The following is a 24,233-nucleotide window of genomic DNA, read 5'->3' on the forward strand; positions in this document are numbered from 1 at the left end:
TTTTTTTTTTTTATGCTCCTTTTTTGTTTTGTTTTTCCACTGAGCTGTATTAGTAGGTAGTTTCTTTTTGTTTTTTTAGTTTTTTTTCACTGTGTTGTATTTGTGGGTACTTTTTTTTTTTTTTTGGTCTTATTTCATCATATTGTATTGCATCCCAGCCCCCAACACCTTCTGGCAACCAAACATGCCATTCCTAAACCCTTCCATTTGATAGGGACAGCGGTATTTGCTGGTAAACAGAAGGTCTATCTCTTTAATTGTGTAAGGAGGTGTGTGTACTCCACACACACAGGTAACCTCCCCGGGTTCAGCCTACTTTTAATTACAGCAGAGGATAATTCTTTTTAATTTGCTTGCACATCTTGTCCTGTGTCACTCTTGTCTCCCAGAGGAAACAGAGTAGATCCCTGACATCCCAAGGTAGTCCTACAACAATTGACTGTCCAAATCAGATCCAATTTTGTATTTAATTTTTTTGCTACAATTTTACAAGTCTCAGTTAAAGTTTTTCTTTTTTTTTTTATTTCTTAGACTTTTTAAAACATTGTAGGAAGTTTTAGCAGACAGACTTACAACCCGGCCAAGACTCTTTAGAAAAGTTTATTTTGAGATTTAATAGATGCTCCTGTTCTAAACTTAATTATGCTAATTAAAGTCGTTCATTAAAGTCTTTGAGTAAGTCAATAGAAGTGTAACAGGAAAAGCAATGGGAATATTTCAGTGTAAAAAGACTTCAGGCATCCCCAGCAATGTCTGGAATGGAATTAAAAGCCAGATTCAAAGTCATGCACCCGAGGGATTGGAACTGGATCTCATGCACATGCTACAGCAGACGCGGTGAGTAACCATTCTACATTTACTCTGTTCAATGAGTATTTTAAACTGTAACCTTAAACTAAAATATATATATATAATTTAACTTACTAAGATTTTTTTTTTTTTACCATGTATGCATTTGCAGTCATGTGTGTTAAAAAAATGGTACTGCAAGCTTTTCATGTGCTTTTTTACATTACTAATGGGTCCTCCTTCCTTTTTTTTTTTTTTTTTGTTTTTTGTTTTTTTAAAAAAAGGACCCCTTAGTAATGTAAAAAAGCACATGAAATGCTTGCATTACCATTTTTTTAACACACATGCTTGCAAATACTTACATCGAAAAAAAAATCTTTAAAAATACATTTTAGCTAAAATTTATATATTATTTATTTTATTTATCTTTTTTTATGTTTTCAAAAAAGCTATGTATTTTTCAACCAGAATACATTTTTAAAAATTGGGTGAATTCTGGATAAAAGTTGTCTGGATCTAATGTTTACAAGAGTCCTATTTTCCATGCATCACTGTATTTTTTTGCATGCGTGTTGTTAAGCAATTTAAGCTGCTGATTTCACGTTTTATCGATAACGAGATAGCACTCGTTGCAAAAGAAAAACAAAACTGCATTCCACTTATGTTCTAGAGTGCAGATAATGTGTTACAGATCAAAAAAAATAACAAGCTGATTGATTTGTGCTATGTAGCTACTGGATATGGCAACTTAAAAAATGTTTATATACGTTGGCTGCAGTAAATGTTGCATGTTGTTATAATTTAGGAATCCACATAGCTGTAATGGATCATTCACACTTGCAGTGATTATTGCTGTCCGATCCGTGGTGGATTGCTTTTCCGCGGGTATTTTACAAGTGGTAGAGAAGTGTTATGTTGCCTCCTCACTGCCTGTTTTATATCTCAAAATGTTCACTTCACTGGTTCGTGTTTTGCAACGATACTGAATGCGCCATGCCGATTCATTTTTGCATGTGTACAGCGTCATGTGACTGCATTTGTGTGTTTAGGTGGGCGGTCTGCTGAATCGGAGCAGAATGAAATGAAAGTGGCTTTTGTGACATCTGACTCCGTTCAGTTTTTTGCTGCAGGAGCTTTCTGGACCAATATTAGATCTATGGGACTTGCATCCATTCAGCTCAGATTACCTCCGATATATCATAGGAGATTAACTAAAACTGGAGCTCTCAGAATCTGGTGAAGCTATGCATAGTAATCGGCTTCTAACTTCAGCGTGTTCAATTTAGGCTCCGTTTTCCACTTGTGTAACTTGTCCTGCGACTTGGGACTGCAAAGTCACATGACCAGTCGTACCCCATAATTTCCAATGAGTACCGTTCATATCTGTATGACTCCAAAGTTGTGCCGACTTTGAAGTGCAACTTTAACAAAACTTTTTAGATTGGTGCAGCTTGGATACGACTTTGGCTTTGACCAGTTATAATGGACAACTGTTGCACTGTATAACATTCAGGTACGACTTTCATGCAATTTTTGAGGGTTAACATTAAAGGCTATGGCCCTCCAAGGTGCATGAACTACTTTTGAAGTTGCTGCAACTTTAAGTCGCACATATATGAGTGGTTAACATTGGAAAACATGGAAAATCACTTGTCATGTGACTTTGGGGTCCAAAGTTGCATGACCAGTCACACAAGTGTGAACGGAGCCCAAGCTTTGATAATACATTTGGGGCTGTTCTAGTTCAGCGCATGTTATCTTGTAACAACATATAGCACAAAGCACCAGAACACTGAGGTGTGATGTTTGTAAGCTTTAAGATCTTTAAGATGCTGCTGGAAAAATGCCATTAAAGTAATACGGCTTCTTTTAGTCATCTAGTCTTGTTATCCTTATACAGACTATAATAATTATATATTACGCTATTATACACATACTGTATGTAATTTTGTGATACATGAACCCTTATAGAATTTGGACAAGTTCTTTTTTTTGGGCTGCAAACTCCTTACATAACCAGCAATGATACTTTATTAATCTGACCTTATCAGTGAAATCTGTTATCAGTAGGTTTCTGCACTTTGTACTCCCCCTTTTTTTTTTTTTTTTTTTTTTACACGGTATCATTGAATATGCCTAGAGAGTACGCTACAAGGGAACAATTCTGTAATCACTGGTCGCTAATTGCTTGTGTCCACAGCTCTCGCATCACAGGACCTATTCTTGATGGACACAAAAGATAACAAAATTGGTCTGTACAGCCATAACAATTTCTATAAGGCCGACCATAGATGAATCAAAATTTTGCCGGTTCAACAGGAACCATCCAAATTACAATCCATCTATGGGAAGGCTTCTTGTACTGAAGTCGATCTGTTTCAATACAAACAGCTGTTGTGTTTTTCCATACATAGATCTATACTCAAACCAAAAGGTTAATGAGAAAAAAAAAAATCGGGCAGACTTAATGGACTACTTGGTCTTATTTCTGCTGTCACTTTTCTGTTTTTATGTTTCCTGTGTGATTACTGCCAGCCCCTATAGCCACCAGTAGTGATCATTGTATTCTGATGGTGGGGAAACCTACCACTGCCAAAATACAATGGCGAAGCAGGAAGGATTCCCCCCCATCAACACTGGCTGTATTAATGGGGGAACCAAGTGATTTTCTTTCCTCCAACCATGGGTTGAAGGAAAGAAAATCGATAGATTTTCTCTATCAACACGCTCTGTGTTGATGGAGGAATCTCTCCCATGGTTGAAGAAAGAAAATTGCATAATCTATGGCTTGCTTAATCATAAAGTTTGCTTGAAAAGTTGATGCGTATCACACAGCCCCAATCTGGCCATTCACTTGAGAGCTCAATCATTAGGAAACAATCTGTTCTTTGTTACCCGAAAAGGATCTGGTCTGTCACCTCTTTACTCAATCTGCTTTCCATGAACATTTTATTTATTGCAGATATTTATATAGCTACAATGATTAATGCAGAACCCTACATGTTGTACATTCACATCATTCCCTGCCCTCAAAAGATTACAATCTAACGTCTCTATCTCACATAATACCTGCATATATTAGGGGCAATTTAGACAGGAGGCAACCTCCCAGCATGACTTTGGGGTGTGGGAGAAATCCAACACAAGCACAGGGAGAAAATGAAAACTCCATGCATATAGTGTCTTGCTGGGGGTGCTCAGCCAAGCTAGGCATGCATTTTTACAGAGTGGTTGTATTGTATTGGTTTGTCAAGTCCCCTTCCTATTTGTCTGCACATGGGAGTTGATTCACAAAGGTGGAAGTAGTGATGGCAGGCTGCACAGTTTTCCTGGCAAGGGTTGTTCTGTCTAAGGGTGACATTTTTATTGTAGATGGAGCCTGATGGTTTAAGCTGGCCCCTACCTTCTTGTGTCCTCGATACTCCAACTCTATTCTTGTCCATTTTGGAGTTTTGAGTGTTCCTGTTATATTATGAAAAATGTAAAATGAAGAAGTCCAGTCGGGATGATGGGGAATCAGCAAAGGAATGACTCCTGGAAAGTGGACTTTAGAGGGTTTTTCTAGCCAAAAGATGACATTGTATTTGTAGATCGAGCCTGATGGGTTGAGCTGGCCTGTGGCTTCTTATGTGTCTTTGATACTCCAACACCAAGGCTTCCCTGCTAGAATTCCCAACTCTGTTCCTGTCCACTTTGGAGTTTTGGGTACATCTGCTCCTCCTTTTTTACATTTTGTAATATAAAATAAAGAGGAAGTCCAGTTGGGATGGTGGGAATATCCCCTAATATAGAGCACATCAGGTGTACAAACCCAGGAACTCGGCACATGGATGATGTGAGCCCCTCATAATTAGCACAGCAGGTGAGCAGACCAGTAACTCAGTGCAGGGATGGTGGGAACCCCACAAAATGGAAACGGCAGGTGTGCAGACCCAGGAGCTATTATGGAGATGTTGGAAATCCCTCATAATAGTCACAGCAGGTGTGCAGACCGGGACACAGTAGAGGGATGGTTGGAACCCTTCATAATGGACACAGCAGGTTTTACAGATTTGGGAACCCACCACAAGGATAGTGGGAACCCCTCATAATGGGCACAGCAGTGGTGCAAACCTGGAAACTCGGGACAGGGATGGTGGAAACTCTAGGCCCAGAGCAAGAGAAAATCTAATGCCCCGTACACACGGTCAGATTTTCCGACGGAAAATGTGTGATAGGACCTTGTTGTCGGAAATTCCGACCGTGTGTAGGCTCCATCACACATTTTCCATCGGATTTTCCGACAACAAAATCCGTTGTCGGAATTTCCGATCGTGTGTACACAAATCCGACGCACAAAGTGCCACGCATGCTCAGAATAAATAAAGAGATGAAAGCTATTGGCTACTGCCCCGTTTATAGTCCCGACGTACGTGTTTTAAGTCACGGATTGATCGGATTTTCCGACAACTTTGTGTGACCGTGTATATGTAAGACAAGTTTGAGCCAACATCCGTCGGGAAAAATCCTAGGATTTTGTTAGCGGAATGTTCGATCAATGTCCGACCGTGTGTATGGGGCATAACAAGTAGGTGCAGTAGTAATGTGACAGTGTGAATAGGAAAGCTAGGGAACCAAGGTTAAGTGATTATTAACAGGTTCTTCAGAGGTTACCTTCCTTAGGTGGTGGTATGTTGGTTGGAAGGGGCTTTGGAGATGGTCTGATGGAAAGAGCGTTGAAAGCCCACTTTGTGATCTGCACACGAAAAGTGGACCTCCCACACACATCCTATGCTCTTATGGTCACCAAATTTTTAGAAGCCACAGCAACCAATGAGTAGTTTGGGGTCTTTGAAGGCAGTCATGGTGGTATTGGTGTAAAATAATCGGGGACCCATCTTCAGTGTGGCATTCATTGCAGTCAACTGGATATTGGTCAGGTTGGTTTGGAGAATGTCCCCAAGATAGTGTGTTGCTCCAAGGGCCCAATATATGTACTACTTCTGCAGATACAGAGATTAAGTCCAAGTTTGTTTGAAGATTGCTACGGCAATTGGAACGTATTCAGGTGCTATTTTGGTTATTTACGGGGGAATATCAATGGTAGTGTTGGGGATGCTCTAGGACAGTGATGGCGAACCTTGGCATACCAGATGTTTTGGAATGATATTTTCCATGATGCTCAACTACATTGCAGAGTGCATGAGCATCATGGGAAATGTAGTACCAAAACATCTGAGGTGTCAAGGTTCGCCATCACCGGTCTAGGACGTTGACTGTATACATCTGTTCAACCCTTGTCATGACTTTTTAAGCACACTGCCCCTTTCTATTGTGGACTTGATACTTGACAATGGCACAATGAATTTCAAACAAGTACATCCATGGCTACAGTTTTCAGTTTGCTGCTCTTACTTCACATGTGATAGATTAATATTTGATATGGGGAGCGACTGCTAAAGGGTGACTTAGTTTGCTTTGCGAAAGGGACTCTTTTCTGTTGGTTTATATAACAGTCTTTCTATACCCCCCCCCCCCTTTTTTTTTTTCTCCATTCACGGCACCCTTTGAGAATAATTTTGAGGCACCTGTGTATAAAATGGGGTCCCCAATCACATCAAAAGCCCTATCTTTTATTAGCTGAGTATTGAAATCATTATGTGCTGGAAGCTTGTTGTATGCAGAAGAACACCTTTTACTTTCATGGAGAAATACATTACGTGCCTTTTGTCATAGAACAGGAAGAGAACCTAAACAAGTGCATATAACACAATAAGGATGGTACTTCCTCTGATTGCCTTAACATAGATAACACACTATTATACTACAGCACCACCTGCTGGAATAGATGGGGAAAATACATAAACACAGTCACAGTATGATTGCTGTTCCTCCATCCTCAATCCCTCCCTTCCACATTGGAGCCATTAGTCCCCCCCCCCCCCCCCCATCTTTCACATCAGAGGCTGTGGTCCCCCCTTTCACAACAAAATCCTTTGCCCCCCCCACATTTTTCCATCAGTTCACCCCCCCACCATCACATTAGCATACTCTGCTCCCCCCCCCTTCCTTCACATCAGTTGTCAGCCTCTCCCTTCAAATCTTTCAAATTTGAGTCCTAAAATTCCCTCCTCAACCCCCCAACCATTTTTATAATAAATTCACAGTTCCCAATCTTTACCACAGTGTGGCTTTGGCAGCATGGTGGTGAGCTGAATGATAAGACATTAGAAGCCCCTCTTTCACATCAGAGTTCTCAGTCCATACCCCTGTTCACAGAAGCATACCTGCCCCCCTCCCCTTCTTACATCAAATCGAAACTACATGTGAAATTGTTCTGTGAATGAGGCAACATCAAATGTTCTTGTTCTTATTCTATATTCTCTGTATATCGAATTTTGTAAATTGGGGGGGGGGGGGATGCTGCATTAGGACCAAATGCAGCATTTTCTATATTAATACAGTCGATCTGCAGAGAATATAATTTGAGAGCATTCAGTTTTGCCCTATCTGCATAGAATGAATTTACACACCAGTTTGCTGGATGAACACAGATGAGATGAATGAAAAAATAAATATATTACCAAAAGTATTTGGATGCCTACCTGTACACGCACATGAACTTTAAAACTGGGATGCCATTAAAATTCATATGCGTGTAATGGCATATCTATCTATCTATCCTCATCCTTCCTCTTTAAAAAAAACTCAGAATGCCATTCTCTGAGCTCACTCTGCATTACCCGACTTCCTGTAAGGTAAACAGAATTCTCCTGTTGATCGTTTTGGCGCGTTGCAACAATTTTACCAGCTGATGGCCTGAGAAATCTGGAGATGATTGTAAAGATAAGGCAAAGAATTGCTGTTTTCATTTTTTTTTTTTTACTACTGAAAAGCAAACATATTACCTTAGCGGGGCAGAGGCAATTGACTGCTTCATGGGAAGCTGAAGAGTGATTACAAGAGGAGAGCGTGAAGTTTAATGAGCCGCTGTATAAACTTCACAAGCGAGCCCTTTTTCTTTATCCCCAAATAGCTTTAGCGGAGGTATGAAATAAAATTTGGATATATTTGTCCGTAATACTGACATGGGACGACCAAGTCACACATTTTGGATTCTCCTGGATATTTGTATTTTTTTTTTTTTTCCAAATAACAGTTTTTATTAGTCACATATATATAAAGATACAAAAGATTTGTAAATCGCGCAATACAAAATACATCTGGCAGACATTAAAACTGGTAGGCAGTAGGATACATTCATCCGAATAGAATAGTAATGTAACAAATTCCATATCTTCAAAATTCGTCAACTAACATGTATCTATTTTAATCAGAGAGAGAGAGAGAGAGAGAGAGAGCGTGCTCGGTCGCCAGCCTAGGGTGGGTCCTCTCGCCTGTGCCAGTCCTCCCAGACCCTGTCATGCATCTCCAATCTGTCCTGCAATCGGTGGATATTTGTATTGATGCTTGTCTGATCTGCAGGGAACTGCGTTAATCAGGAATCCAGAAACTTGTGATCCCTGAATTTTATCATTGGACAAATCTTCACATCTACAATAATGGGAGTTTCTTGTGATCAGGACTAGAAGTATGATATATAAACATTTAAAGTGCAGCACTTTTTCAAGACTGTAGTCTGAGTCCAGTTTTAGTTCCATACAAACTTTATTAAACTAAAAGTCCAGTCCAGTTTTACGCAACAATAACTTTGTTGCTCGCTGTAATTTGGTTCTATTCTTAATCAACTGTGGCCAATTATATGCCTATCTTGGCCCTTTACTATGCCTATGTTTTGCCTTGACCAGTTCCACCCTCTGCCCCTCATCATCATGCTAATGACATTTTTGAAAAAACCTTTTCAAAGCTTTCTACTTTTTTTCGGTGTGCCTTTACACACACCTTTTCACCTTAGTGCTTGGTGTGGTAGGCAGCTGGCGGGAAAAGGCTTTAAAAAAAATCCACTTGTTGCGGCTCTGAACAGCACAAGTGAGTCGTGGAGCCAGCTGAATAGTGAACTGCTGTGGTTGGCTACAGATTGGGCATTGAGGCTTGTGAATAAAAGCCATGTTTGATGTGTGCTATGATGTCACAGCACAGGTGTGTGCCCTGCCCTGCTGCCTGATCAGAGGCCGGGCTCAGCTGTTCACCAATCAGATGGCTCCAAATGGCAGCAAGTGCATTTTTCATGGGCACTGGATTGTTGGAGCGATTTCTGTTGAGCGGCAGTGGGCACACATGGATCATGCAGTAGACACAGACAGACAGACACAGACAGACAGACACAGACAGACAGACACAGACAGACAGACACAGACAGACAGACACAGACAGACAGACACAGACAGACAGACACAGACAGACAGACACAGACAGACAGACACAGACAGACAGACAGACACAGACACAGACAGACACAGACAGACAGACAGACACAGACAGACAGACAGACACAGACAGACAGACAGACACAGACAGACAGACAGACACAGACAGACAGACACAGACAGACAGACACAGACAGACAGACACAGACAGACACAGACAGACACAGACAGACACAGACAGACACAGACAGACACAGACAGACAGACACAGACAGACAGACACAGACAGACAGACACAGACAGACAGACACAGACAGACAGACACAGACAGACAGACACAGACAGACAGACACAGACAGACAGACAGACAGACACAGACAGACAGACAGACAGACACAGACAGACAGACAGACAGACACAGACAGACAGACACAGACAGACAGACACAGACAGACAGACACAGACAGACAGACACAGACAGACACAGACAGACAGACAGACACAGACAGACAGACAGACACAGACAGACAGACAGACACAGACAGACAGACAGACACAGACAGACAGACAGACAGACAGACACAGACAGACAGACACAGACAGACACAGACAGACAGACACAGACAGACACAGACAGACAGACAGACACAGACAGACAGACAGACACAGACAGACAGACAGACACAGACAGACAGACAGACACAGACAGACAGACAGACACAGACAGACAGACAGACACAGACAGACAGACAGACACAGACAGACAGACAGACACAGACAGACAGACAGACACAGACAGACAGACAGACACAGACAGACAGACAGACACAGACAGACAGACAGACACAGACAGACAGACAGACACAGACAGACAGACAGACACAGACAGACAGACAGACACAGACAGACAGACAGACACAGACAGACAGACAGACACAGACAGACAGACAGACACAGACAGACAGACAGACACAGACAGACAGACAGACACAGACAGACAGACAGACACAGACAGACAGACAGACACAGACAGACAGACAGACACAGACAGACAGACAGACACAGACAGACAGACAGACAGACACAGACAGACACAGACAGACAGACACAGACAGACAGACAGACACAGACAGACAGACAGACACAGACAGACACAGACAGACAGACACAGACAGACAGACACAGACAGACAGACAGACACAGACAGACACAGACAGACACAGACAGACAGACACAGACAGACAGACACAGACAGACAGACACAGACAGACAGACAGACACAGACAGACACAGACAGACAGACACAGACAGACAGACACAGACAGACAGACAGACACAGACAGACAGACACAGACAGACAGACACAGACAGACACAGACAGACAGACACAGACAGACAGACACAGACAGACAGACAGACACAGACAGACAGACAGACACAGACAGACAGACAGACACAGACAGACAGACACAGACAGACACAGACAGACAGACACAGACAGACAGACACAGACAGACAGACAGACACAGACAGACAGACAGACACAGACAGACAGACAGACACAGACAGACAGACACAGACAGACAGACACAGACAGACAGACACAGACAGACAGACACAGACAGACAGACACAGACAGACAGACACAGACACAGACAGACAGACACAGACAGACAGACACAGACAGACAGACACAGACAGACAGACACAGACAGACAGACACAGACAGACAGACACAGACAGACAGACACAGACAGACAGACACAGACAGACAGACACAGACAGACAGACACACAGTATACACACAGACACACAGTATACACACAGACACACAGTATACACACAGACACACAGTATAGACACAGACACACAGTATAGACACAGACACACAGTATAGACACACTAGACAGACACAGTATAGACACACTAGACAGACACAGTATAGACACACTAGACAGACACAGTATAGACACACTAGACAGACACAGTATAGACACACTAGACAGACACAGTATAGACACACTAGACAGACACAGTATAGACACACTAGACAGACACAGTATAGACACACTAGACAGACACAGTATAGACACACTAGACAGACACAGTATAGACACACTAGACAGACACAGTATAGACACACTAGACAGACACAGTATAGACACACTAGACAGACACAGTATAGACACACTAGACAGACACAGTATAGACACACTAGACAGACACAGTATAGACACACTAGACAGACACAGTATAGACACACTAGACAGACACAGTATAGACACACTAGACAGACACAGTATAGACACACTAGACAGACACAGTATAGACACACTAGACAGACACAGTATAGACACACTAGACAGACACAGTATAGACACACTAGACAGACACAGTATAGACACACTAGACAGACACAGTATAGACACACTGTATACAGACACAGTATAGACACACTGTATACAGACACAGTATAGACACACTAGACAGACACAGTATAGACACACTGTATACAGACACAGTATAGACACACTGTATACAGACACAGTATAGACACACTGTATACAGACACAGTATAGACACACACACACACACACACACACACACACACACACACACACACACACACACTATACAGACACAGTATAGACACACACACACACACACACACACACACACACACACACACACACACACTATACAGACACAGTATAGACACACACACACACACACACACACACACACACACACACACACACTATACAGACACAGTATAGACACACACACACACACACACACACTATACAGACACAGTATAGACACACACACACACACACACACACTATACAGACACAGTATAGACACACACACACACGAAAGGAGGATGATGTGCCTGTGTATTGGTGGGCAGGTAATCAGTAGGGAGGTGTAGCAGAGATTGGGGGAGAAGTTCAGAACATCCTTCCCCCAGGAAAAGTGCATTTCTCACACACAGAATAACGCTCTAACAGTCTCAGAGACAGGAGCTCTGCTAGAGGAAACGCATCCTCCCCTTCTGCTCACCAGAGGAAAGCACTGATAAAACGACATTTAACTAACCATGTTAGTCAGCTTACCTTGCATCAACCTGAAGTCCATCCCACACTGCAGCTGTGTCCCCGCCTCCCTCTCCTCCAGCCGTCGGCATATCCTGCTCTGTATTCAAAGAAGCTGCGTGGGGGGAAGGCCGCGTGTACACTGCGTTCCCATTGGCTGAGGAGGTAGTGGAGGGGCGGAGCAGCTATAGCCTCCGAAATTTTAGCTCAAAATGATGTCAGTGTCAGACATTTCAGGGACAGATGTAAAAATACACAGATTTTTACAATCTGTCCCTGGTTTTACTGAGGCTGGCCACCCTGATGGGGGGGCCCCCTAGTGGCTTGGGGCCCTCGGTCAGTGCCCGAATGATCAGTCCGCCCCTGCACACTACTTACTGACCAGTAGTGCCGGCTGAATGGCTTAGTACCTCCCATGATGTCTCAAACTACTAAACTTTATGTACTATACTAACTTTAGAGTGAAGCTCATTATATACCATTGGTGGAAGCAATGCAAACTCATGAAGCTGTAGCAGCCTTGATAAAGGAAGACTTTGGAATTTATTCATCACCCTTGATAAACGTTTACCCATCCATGTTTGATCCAGTTTGTGTGATTGAGACTATATACTGCAAGTGCAATTCCTTTTACAAGTTCCATCTTTACTTTATGTGTTGAGATCAGATAACCACTCGGGAATTTAGTACTGATAGTTACAATCTCCGATGGCCTGTCTGACCAACCTGCTAAAATTGTTCTGCAACTGTAAACCAAGTACAACAGGCTGCAAAATAAATTTTACAGATTATTGAATGATATTGCATGGACAGATTCTTTGATTAAATAATGGGCATTTTTTAGGGGGTATTTGTACCCTTGGGGTTCCATTTATGCTGTGTGAATGCCTTAAGTATTTTTATCTCTGTCACAAAAAATCACCATAATGTATCCAATATGTTTTGTTGTTTTGTGTGTGTGTGTGTGTGTGTGTGTGTGTGTGTGTGTTTCCCCTCCCCCCCCCTCTGAATTACAACAGTCAGTAAAATACCACGTGGTGGCCACTAGGTGGAACTGACAATCAAAGGAGTAGAAAATGCCATAGGCTTGGTGGTCCGTGAGAGTGAAAAAATTGGTGTCAGAGGGAGCAATAGTTCTCCCCATCTCTGGAGTCAGTGGGAGAATAGTTCCTAAAGAGATGGAAAAAGGCAAGCAAAGGGCCACAGTTTGGAGACCCCTGGCCTAGGCAAATGACAGTGCCCCGGGGCCTCCTGAGATAAGTTCATATCCTAGGAGGCACCAGGAGCTATGCATGTTACCTCATGCGCTAGAAGAGGAGGGGGCGGAGCTAGTGGAGCATCATTGGAAGACTATGCTGGCTCTTATGGGTTCTGGCATAGTCTTCCGATGACACTGCACTAAGCCCACTTTCCCCCTGTTAGTGAATTGGGCGACATGCACGATTCCTGGTGACATCAGAGAAGCATAGCAGTGTGGGACCTGGCAGCGGCTGCTGAAATATGCACAGGCCAACATCTGATAAGCAGGCAAGGAAAAAAAATAATAGAAGGGAAGAGTGAAATTCCGCTTTAAGTCATAGGTCCAGTCATAGTTGGGGCTGGATGGATCTCAACCTAGGTTTCGTGGAACCCTAGGGTTCCTCTACAGTAGAGGTGGCTAGGGTTTCCTTGAGCTGTGGCTAACTGAACTCAAACCTGATGGTGCATGCATAGTTCCAGTACCAACGCCACGTGGCAGAGCAAGCAGCATGGCTCAAAGGATGTCAATTTTGGCCACCCCTGTAAAGGAGGGCATTCCTCCAACTTGCCACCACAACCGTAATTTTATAAATGATTCCCGATAGACTAATCTTATCAGGGGTTCCCTGAGACCTAAAAATTATTTCAAGGGTCCCTCTGGGGTGAAAAGTTTGGAAAGGTTGGTTAAGGTTGACATTGTCTATTCTAACTCTATAGAAAAGTGGGAGTGTTGAGGGTTTTACACAAGTTTGATATTTTGCATACTACACCTGATTCTATAATACATTTTGTTATACGTCTTTGCTCCTGCATTAGTACCCTTTTTAATTTGTTTATTAACCCTGGCCATTGACACTACTCAGTAGGCAGACCCAATGTAACCAAGCTAAAAATAATCCTCAGAGTTCTTATAGAATGTCCCATAAAGCACAAAGGTCCTAGCCACAACCCATGTCTTTGCAGGCTGCTGATTGGTGGACCTTGCAATCCAATCCTAAATAAGCTCATAAAACAGCCTGTTGGAAATACTGCAGAGATAAAATCTATGTTGTCACCTTGTCCAACTCTTTGTGCAATCAGCTGGTGATTTGGTATGTAGAGCAAGAGGACTCTATTTCTGCTAGAAGAATATCATAACCCTTTATAACCTACGTGGCTTGAGTTCACGCAAACCCTTACACAGGGCTACTGGGGTTGGAGTAATAAACCTCAGCTCGTTTGTGTTTTATAGGTTTTGATTAACACTGGCCCTTATAACCTTCCTGGTTTATTGAGAACAACCATTTGAATGTTTGTGTCACTGTCAAGTGCCGTGTCATTTTTAGGCAAATGGTAAATTTTGCACTGTTTTGACCACTAAGTGGTGCTGGCTTATGGTGGGGGATACATTTTAAATTTATATTTGTTCTGTGAGTATTGCTCCAGTTTTGAGTTATTTACCACTTTAGTTCTCACCCCTATATACTCGTACAGAAAAAAATGTACTTTTTTGCTATTGGCTATTTTTTTTTTTTTTTTTGTAATTTCTTTTTCCATTACCTAGATAACAAAATGCCTCCACTCATTTCACATCTACCCCTTAGATTTAGAGCGACTGCACTTCCAAGTGCACTTGCAGTGCAAAGTGGATTTGCCTTTTGTAAATAACCCCCTATATTCTAATTTTGATCAGTGTACTTTTTTTTTTTATTACTGTAGATATTATAATTTGTCCTGTTTATACCGGAATCATAATTATTATAGTATCATTTTAAAGCGTTGCAATGGTTTTTATTATTTTTTTTTTTACAAATGAAAAATGAAATTAACTATTTTATTTTTCATTTGTGTGCTTTTTGTGACATTAAAAAAATGAATAAACATTTTTAAAAGTTTGACTAATGTAAGAAAAATCGAGGAAACCCACTAGGAAAATAGTAGCTAAGGAGATAAGATAATTAGGGCTAATTATGATTATGATTTTTTTTTTTTTTAACTCCACTTTAAAAAAAAAAGTGTGTGTGTATATGTATGTGTGTGTGTGTATGTATGTATATGTGTATGTATGTATGTATATGTGTATGTATATATGTGTATGTATATGTATGTATATATATATATATATATATATATATATATATATATATATATATATATATATATATATATATATATATATATATATATATATATATATATATATATATATATATATATATTTTACACACATATATATATATATATATATTTTACACACATATATATATATATTTTACACACAATATGTCACAAAAGTGAGTACACCCCTCACATTTTTGTAAATATTTTATTCTATCTTTTCATGTGACAACACTGAAGAAATTACACTTTGCTACAATGTACAAAGTAGTGAGCATACTGCTTGTATAACAGTATAAATTTGCTGTCCCCTCAAAATAACTCAACACACAGCCATTCTTGTCTAAACCGCTGGCAACAAAAGTGAGTACACCCATAAGTGAAAAATGTCCAAATTGGGCCCAAAGTGTGAAAGTTTTGTATGGCCACCATTATTTTCCAGCACTGCCTTAACCCTCTTGGGCATGGAGTTCACCAGAGCTTCACAGGTTGCAACTGGAGTCCTCTTTCACTCCTCCGCGATGACATCACATAGCTGGTGGATGTTAGAGACCTTGCGCTCCTCCACCTTCCGTTTGAGGATGCCCCACAGATGCTCAATAGGGTTTAGGTCTGGAGACATGCTTGGCCAGTCCATCACCTTTACCTCAGCTTCTTTAGCAAGGCAGTGGTCGTCTTGGAAGTGTGTTTGGGGTCGTTATGTTGGAATACTGCCCTGCGGCCCAGTCTCGGAAGAGAGGGGATCATGTTCTGCTTCAGTATTCACTTGACACCATCTGAACCAAATAAGTTTATCTTGGTCTCATCAGACCACAGGACATGGTTCCAGTAATCCATGTCCATAGTCTGCTTGTCTTCAGCAAACTGTTTGCAGGCTTTCTTGTGCCTCATCTTTAGAAGAGGCTTCCTTCTGGGATGACAGCCATGCATACCAATTTGATGGAGTGTGCAGCGTATGGTCTGAGCACTGACTGGCTGACCACCTCCCCACCCCTTCAACCTCTGCAGCAATGCTGGCAGCACTCATACGTCTATTTCCCAAAGACAACCTCTGGATATGACGCTGAGCACCTGCACACAACTTCTTTTGTCGATAATGGCGAAGCCTGTTCTGAGTGGAATCTGTCCTGTTAAACTGCTGTATGGCCTTGGCCACCATGCTACAGCTCAGTTTCAGGGTCTTGGCAATCTTCTTATAGTCTAGGTCATCTTTCTGTAGAGCAACGATTCTTTTTTTTTTCAGATCCTCAGAGAGTTCTTTGTCATGAGGTGCCATGTTAAACTTCCAGTGACCAGTATGAGAGAGTGAGAGCGATAACACCAAATTTAACACAAAATAAGGAAAGTGGCGGCACCACTGGCACAGAAATTTTTTTACACCTGGCTGAGACCTTGTAACACTAACGAGTCACATGATACCGGGGAGGGAAAATGGCTAATTGGGCCCAATTTGGAAAATTTCACTTAGGGGTGTACTCACTTTTGTTGCCAGTGGTTTAGACATTATTGGCTGTGTGTTGAGTTATTTTGAGGGGACAGCAAATTCACACTGTTATACAAGCTGTACACTCACTACTTTACATTGTAGCAAAGTGTCATTTCTTCAGTGTTGTCACATGAAAAGATATAATAAAATATTTACTAAAATGTCAGGGGTGTTCTCACTTTTGTGAGATACTGTATATCCGATTCCATTGAATAAATATCCTCAACATGTATTTATTTTTTTTAACTAGTTAAACTTGTGTCTTTTTTTCAACCTGACTATGAAACAAATTCAATCAGTGGAATCTCATTGTTCTTTTTCTAGGACTTGAATTGTATCCGAGTGGAACACAATGTTTAAAACTGGCTTTGTGTGTTTAGATTGTTTAGCCTCCTATTAGCCGCTTTTTATTAAGTTTAAAGTTAATTATTTCCTGGACTCATTCTGAAAAAAGGAGTCCAGGAAATAATTAACTTTAATAGTCATATACAGCGAGTAAAATATATTTTGAACACGTCACCATTTCTCTAGGTAAATGTATTTCTAAAGGTGCTATTGTTGACATGAAATTTTCACCACATGTCGCTACCAACCCACGCAATCCATACATACAAAGAAGCCAAAACAAATAAATTCAGAAATTAAGTTACGTGTAATAAAATGGAATGACACAGGGAAAAATGATTGAACACGCTACCTGAAATGTATTTAATACTTCGTACAAAATCCTTTTGTTGGTAATGACAGCTTCAAGACACAGGCTCCTGTATGGAGAAACTAATTGCATGCATTGCTCAGGTGTGATTTTGGCCCGTTCTTCCACACTCTTCAAATCTTGATCCAGCACAACTCTTGATCTCACTCTCCAGCAGTTTGCTTGACCTCACTCTTCAAGATCAGCTAGCACTGATAGATGGGCCTAACACTGGCTCAACCAGGCCCAAAGCTACTAGAGCCCAATACCACATCTTCAGGCCCTGCCAGCCCTCCTGGCAGCAGCTGCCTCTCTCTCCACTGCCCATACCATCACAGTCCACTCCACTGGCTCTGCACCTATCCCAGACTGCTTGTACCCAGTCCTCTCAGGCATGCCTCCTGATTGTATGACACTCACCAGCCCTCTTGGCTGCGACTGTAGTTCCTCCCTGGAGACTTGCCCAGCAGTGCCCTCCTGCTGTCCTCTCCTTGCTCCCATGCCTCCTGTCAAGGACTCCTACACGTGTTCTCAGAGGGCCCTGTCCGCACCCGAGCCCAGGCCCAAGGTCACCCCCCCCCCAGACTGGGAAGCTCCCTCCAAGGCCATGACAGCCTAGCTCTCCAGCTTCCACCCTCAACTCCTCCCCATCTGAGCTGACCCTCAGTATTTAACCGGTTCAATACAGGGCATTTTCACCCCCTTCCTTCCCTGGCCAATTTTTAGTTTTCAGCGCTGTCGCACTTTAAACGACAATTGCGCGGTCGTGCAACGTTGTACCCAAAAAAATTGACGTCCTTTTTTCCCCACAAATAGAGCTTTCTTTTGGTGGTATTTGATCGCCTCTGCGGTTTTTATTTTTTGCGCTATAAACAAAAGAGCGACAATTTTGAAAAAACACAATATTTTTTACTTTTTGCTATAATAAATATCCCAATTTTTTTTTTTTAAAAAACAAATTTTTTTCCTCAGTTTCGGCCGATACGTATTCTTCTACATATTTTTGGTAAAAAAATCGCAATAAGCGTATATTGATTGGTTTGCGCAAAAGTTATAGCAAAATACGGGATAGATTTATGGCATTTAAAAAAAAAAAAAAATATTTATTTATTTTTTTAGCGGCGATCGCAATTTTTTTTTCGTGACTGCGACATTATGGCGGACACATCGGACACTTTTGACACATTTTTGGGACCATTCACATTTATACAGCGATCAATGCTATAAAATTGCATTGATTACTGTGTAAATGTGACAGACAGTGAAGGGGTTAACCACTAGGGGGCGGGGAGGGGTTAAATATGTTTCCTAGGGAATGCTTCTAACTGTAGGGGGAGGGGACGTACAAGGGGAGGAGACCGATCAGTGTTCCTCCGTTCTGGGAACACAGATCGCTCTCCTCAGAGCTGATAGGCTGTGGATCTGTGTGTTTACACACACAGATCCACGGTCCGACCCGGTTAACGGGCAATCCCGTGTGCCCGGCGGACATCGCGGCCGCCGGGCACCCGCACCGGGTCCCGAGCAACGCGGCGGTGCGCGCGCGCCCCCTAGACGGCCGGGAATCCCAGGATGTCATATGACGTCCACCCAGGATGGGAGATCCCATCCCAGGACGTCATATGACTATATGTGGGTAGGGAAGTGGTTAAGGAGGCCTGCCCTCTGCCAATCTAAGTTGCAGATTGGTCATGGCTCCTCAGTAAAACCACAGGCAGCTCCACTTTTCCTCTCCTCCTTCCTTTCCAGAAGATTCTAAAATGTTCTGGAGAGAAGTGGGAGGTCTCAGCGATGCTGCCTGTGAGTCACCCAGCTCTTCCTGAGTCACTCCCAACACAGGCTTGGCAGCCTGGAATTTACCTACACTTAACAAAAAAAAACTATTTACTACCACTTCTAGCACACTAGAGGGTGCTACAGATGTCTGTCAGTATTGTATGCTGATAAACAGCCCCACACCATGATATTCCACCTCCAAACTTCGCTGTTGGTATAGGGATGTTTTTGGGGTCATGTGCAGTGCCATTTGACCTCCAAACTGTTAAAAACCTTGGCATAAATAGCCAGAAGGGGCTGGCTGACCAGCAGCCATGAATCAGGCAATTTAAATAGCCAGAAGGGGCTGGCTGACCAGCAGCCATGAATCAGGCAATTTAAATAGCCAGAAGGGGCTGGCTGACCAGCAGGAATGATCACCAGGTGAGTCACTGTGGAATAAAATAGCAACAAAGAAAAAAACGACTCCTGCGCACAGGTGGATCACCATATAAATGGTACGTCAACACAGGCCTTGCTGCCCTCAAGGATGGGGGATCCTAGTAGAAACCGAAAGAAAAGAGAAACAGGTGCGCCCCTGTTTCTCTCTTCTTTCTGAGTCACTGTGGAATGCTGGCAATTTAACCGACAGCTGAGCAACCTGAGCTCTGAGAAGGGAGGGCTGAGCCCAGCCCTGACACAAAGGAAGGGGAAAGGTTTGGAACTTTAAATGAGGTATAAATATGATAATATGTGCCTCCATCCCTGGTTCAAATGAATAATAGAAAGGAACAAGGGGACACAAACGTGGTGTGTATTATGGCATCCAAAGAGTTAAATTTTGGTCTCATCTACCAGCCTATATTCTCCCAGCATTTCACAGACTTGTTTAAATGTTGTGCAGCAAACTTTAAACAAGTTTCAACATGCTTTTTCTTCAGCAATGGAGTCTTGCATGGTGAATGTGCATACAGGCCATGGCGGTTGAGTGCATTACTTATTGTTTTCTTTTGACACAATTTATACTTGCTAATCCCAGGTCTTTCTGAAGCTCTCTACAAGTGGTCCTTGGCTCTTGGGAAAACTCTTCTGATAATTCTTTTTACTCCCCTGTCAAATCTTGTGGGGAGTACCTGGTCGATGCCGGTTTATGGTGAAATGATGTTCTTTTCACTTCCAGATATGTCCCCAACCATGCTCACTGGAACATTCAACAAGTTAGAAATCCTTCTGTAACCAATGCCATCAGTATGTTTTGTAACAATAAGGTTGCAAAGGTCTTGAGAGAGCTCTTTGCCTTTACCCATCATGAGATGTTTCTTGTGTGACACCTTGGTAATAAGACCCCTTTTTATAGGCCATCAGTTGAGACTGAACCAGCTGATATTAATTTGCGCTGACAAGGGGCAGCTTTCTAATCACTGATAGATTTTTAGCTGGTGTCTTGTCTTTCCATGCCTTTTTGAACTCCCCTTTCTTCATGTGTTCAATACTTTTTCGCTGTGTCATTCCATTTTATTACACATAGCTTAACTTAACGTAATTATCTAAACCTATTTGTTTTGGTGTCTTTGTATGTCTGGATTGCATGGCTTGTTACCGAAAAGTGGTGAAAAATTTGTGTCAATAGCTGTCAGGGCTGGGCTCAGCCCTTCCTTCTCTGAGCTGGCCGCTCAGCTGTCGGCTAATTGCCAGCTCCTATCTCTTCAGTGTCTCACCGGTTGATGATATCCTGCTCGTCAGTCCTGCCTACTTAAGCCGTCCAGCCCAGATGATCTCTGCCTTAGTCTCTGTGATGTTGACCAAGATGATCTCCTGTGTTCCTGTTAAAGACTTCCTTGGCTGACATTCCTTCTGGCTCCAGATCCTGCTTGCTGATCCCCGGCTCCTGACTTTCTGGCTTGTCTGACTATCCATTCCGGTTACTGAACTTTGGCTATATTTTGACTACGTTTGTTCTATTTACTTTTATTATTAATCAAGTGTGATTTAACTGTACTTCTGTCTTGGTCTGATTCATTGTTTCTGAAAATAGCAGCTTTGGAAATATATTTGCCTTGCACACCCCTAAATTGAGGGGGGGGCCTGGGTTTACCGGACCTAATTAAATAAATATTTCTACGTGGCGCAGTTGGCTCAGATGATCCGCTTCAATACATGACACTCCAGGCTGCTCTAGATGTCTTTGGAGTAGCCCCTATACCCCAATAAGGAGATAAATCACTTAACATGGATGTAGGCTAAGGACAGACCGGTAATGCTTTGCCCAACTCTACCATTTTCATTGAACCTATGGGACAGATTACTGTCTATGCATGGATTTAAATCCTTACACACCCCCCCCCCCCCCCCCCGGTTCCACTACTTTTTAATCCTTCATTCGCTTCAGGCCTTCACCCTCAAAACTGCTTGGTGGGGCAACAAAGATTTGCTTTGAATAGCAGACTTCTGTGACCATAGTGGTGTTTTGTCGAAACTGTTTCTCCAGGAGAAGTTTCAGCTTTCAAATTCAGAAATATATCGATACACACAGTGCATTTTTACCCTAGTTTATAACCAGCGACTGTTGCTTGATACAATAGCGAATGTTGGCTTTGTATACCTTGAACATTTTTCTGAATAAAAATCATTGGAAACAAAAGTTTATATTTCCCTAGAAAAACAATGACGTGTTCAATACTTGTTTTACCCGAGATATAGATATAATTTATGTTGCACAATTTGTGTGCAGGAAAATTGTGCTGGTACAATTTTAAAACATGGGGTTGCATTGAGTAAATGCCAAACCTATCAAGCCGTAAACTTATGCACACGTCAAATTGCAAAAATCTAGGGGCGTGGCCAGCAGCTGGAGTTGATGGCTGTGTAAGAAGAGAGCTCCAGAGAGACCCGCCAGCATCCATTGCCATCCAGCGATGTGGGCAAGCATCTGAGGCTCTTTTTCGGTTCCCTGCATTCTGCTGACCCTGAGGAACATTGAGGAAGAGCAAATCAATGAAAGGGAGGTGGAAACTCACTTTTTTTTTTTCTGCTCTGCGAGTACACCTGGGCCTCAAGATGGCATTGCGGCCTCCGATCCATGGCACCGCCAGCATCAAGGAAGCATCCGAGCGGTCAGCAATTCAGCCAAACCTGGATCATCATCCCAGGGGGACAGTTGTAGATCATCCCCTGGAACCTCCCCAATCAGCAGCCGATCATCAGCACACAAATATGCAGGTGAGCTGGGGGATTGTGATCTCTCACAGGACATCACCAGGGAGTTTGTGGAACAGATTACTGATTTACCCACTATAGGGCAGCCACTGAGCGATAAAGTTATAAGGGACATGCTTGTTACGCTTCGGGGCTCATTGCACAGAGACATGTTAAACTGCATCTCACAATTGAAAACTAATGTCTCATCCATAGGGGATCGGATCAATTGCATTGAGGGCAAAATGGGGGAATTCGCTACAGCCCACAATGAGTTAGTGGATGCATATAACAGGTCAGAGGAAGATATCCAGGTCATGAAAAACAAACTGGCCAACCTAGAGGACAGGTCACGCAGGAATAACCTCAAACTGCAAGGGGTGAACAAATCCGTAGCCCCAGCTGATCTTAGGCAATGTCCAGAAATGTATTGCCAGATACCCCTGACAGGGAAGTGATAGTGGACTGAGCACACCGTCTCTCAAAATTCCTGCCTGAGCAGGTCCCCAGGGATGGTATTGCTCACACCCACTTCTTTCATGTTAAAGATGAGCTCATGCGATCTGCTAGGCAAAATCCTTCACTTCCAGGTCCCTCTGCGAATACTGAAATAGCTGCATATTTGTCTCAACATACCATGATGGCCTGCAAGAAGCTTGCAACCCTCACTAAGCTATTTCAAAACCATAAAATCCCATACTTTTAGGGATTTCCTACAAAAATTCTCATAACAAGAGAAAACTGCACTTTTGTCATCATGACAGTTGAAGGCCTGTCACTCGCAAGAAAATGGGATTTACTACCGGAGGAAGATGCAAACCTCCCCTTCTAATTCCCCACTACACAGGCTCCCTCAAGAGTGGCAATCTGTGAATACTTGATGAGAGCCCTGCTGTACAGATATTTCTGTGTGCCTCTGCCTCAGTTTTTAATGGCACCAGGAAATCTGAGCTGGGTCATATGGAGCTGTAATCCCCCCTGAGACCTTGTGAAAGTTTTCGCACACTGAGTTTATTCACCCTTTTTTTTTTTTTTTTATGTGCTTCTTTCTGTTCCTTATTTTTTTTTTGCTCTTACTGTACTCGAGGAATGCTATGAAGAATGCTAAATTCAAGCTGGCCGTACTTGATCAGGAACATTACAGCTACAAAGCTGAATGTGATATTAATTTCTGGTCCAACGCTGCCACCTACAGGTAATAATACATCATTACAGCAGTTACAAATGACTTACTCTGCAATACTCTGCTCAATACAATCCCATCGCTGCATATTCAGGATACAAATAATCCAGCGTGCACTGTGTATTGCTGTCTCCCAGGGGCACGCTGGATTATTTGTATCCTGAATATGCAGCGATGAGATTGTATTGAGCCTTCAGCATTGCTGATACTAAATCCAGGATCTAAGTGGTGAATCCGGTGTTGGCCCTCCTCCCTCTAATGGCTGCTCCCTTAATTAGGAATATTGTTTACATGCCCCTGCTGAGATATTTAGCTATATCTAATATACTTTCTTACTGCTGATTGAACTTTCTCATGCTACCGTGACTTGCATAATTTTGCATTCCAATTTAAG

General features: G+C 42.4%; 1 protein-coding gene across 2 annotated transcripts in view; it reads left to right on the forward strand.

Moving 5' to 3' along the window:
• Positions 1–333: 333 nt before the first annotated feature.
• Positions 334–24,233, forward strand: part of LOC141105837 (transient receptor potential cation channel subfamily V member 6-like) — a 77,294-nt gene continuing 53,394 nt past the window's right edge. For both annotated transcript variants that reach the window (XR_012235662.1, XM_073595967.1), the window contains exon 1: positions 334–837. Coding sequence is in view for 1 of the 2 variants with exons in the window: in XM_073595967.1 (XP_073452068.1) it covers positions 707–837 (131 nt within the window). In the remaining variant the exon portion in view is untranslated. The remainder of the gene's footprint in view (positions 838–24,233) is intronic.

The sequence above is a fragment of the Aquarana catesbeiana genome, linkage group LG08 (genome assembly GCF_042186555.1).
Source record: "Aquarana catesbeiana isolate 2022-GZ linkage group LG08, ASM4218655v1, whole genome shotgun sequence".
NCBI classification, from domain to species: Eukaryota; Metazoa; Chordata; class Amphibia; order Anura; family Ranidae; genus Aquarana; species Aquarana catesbeiana.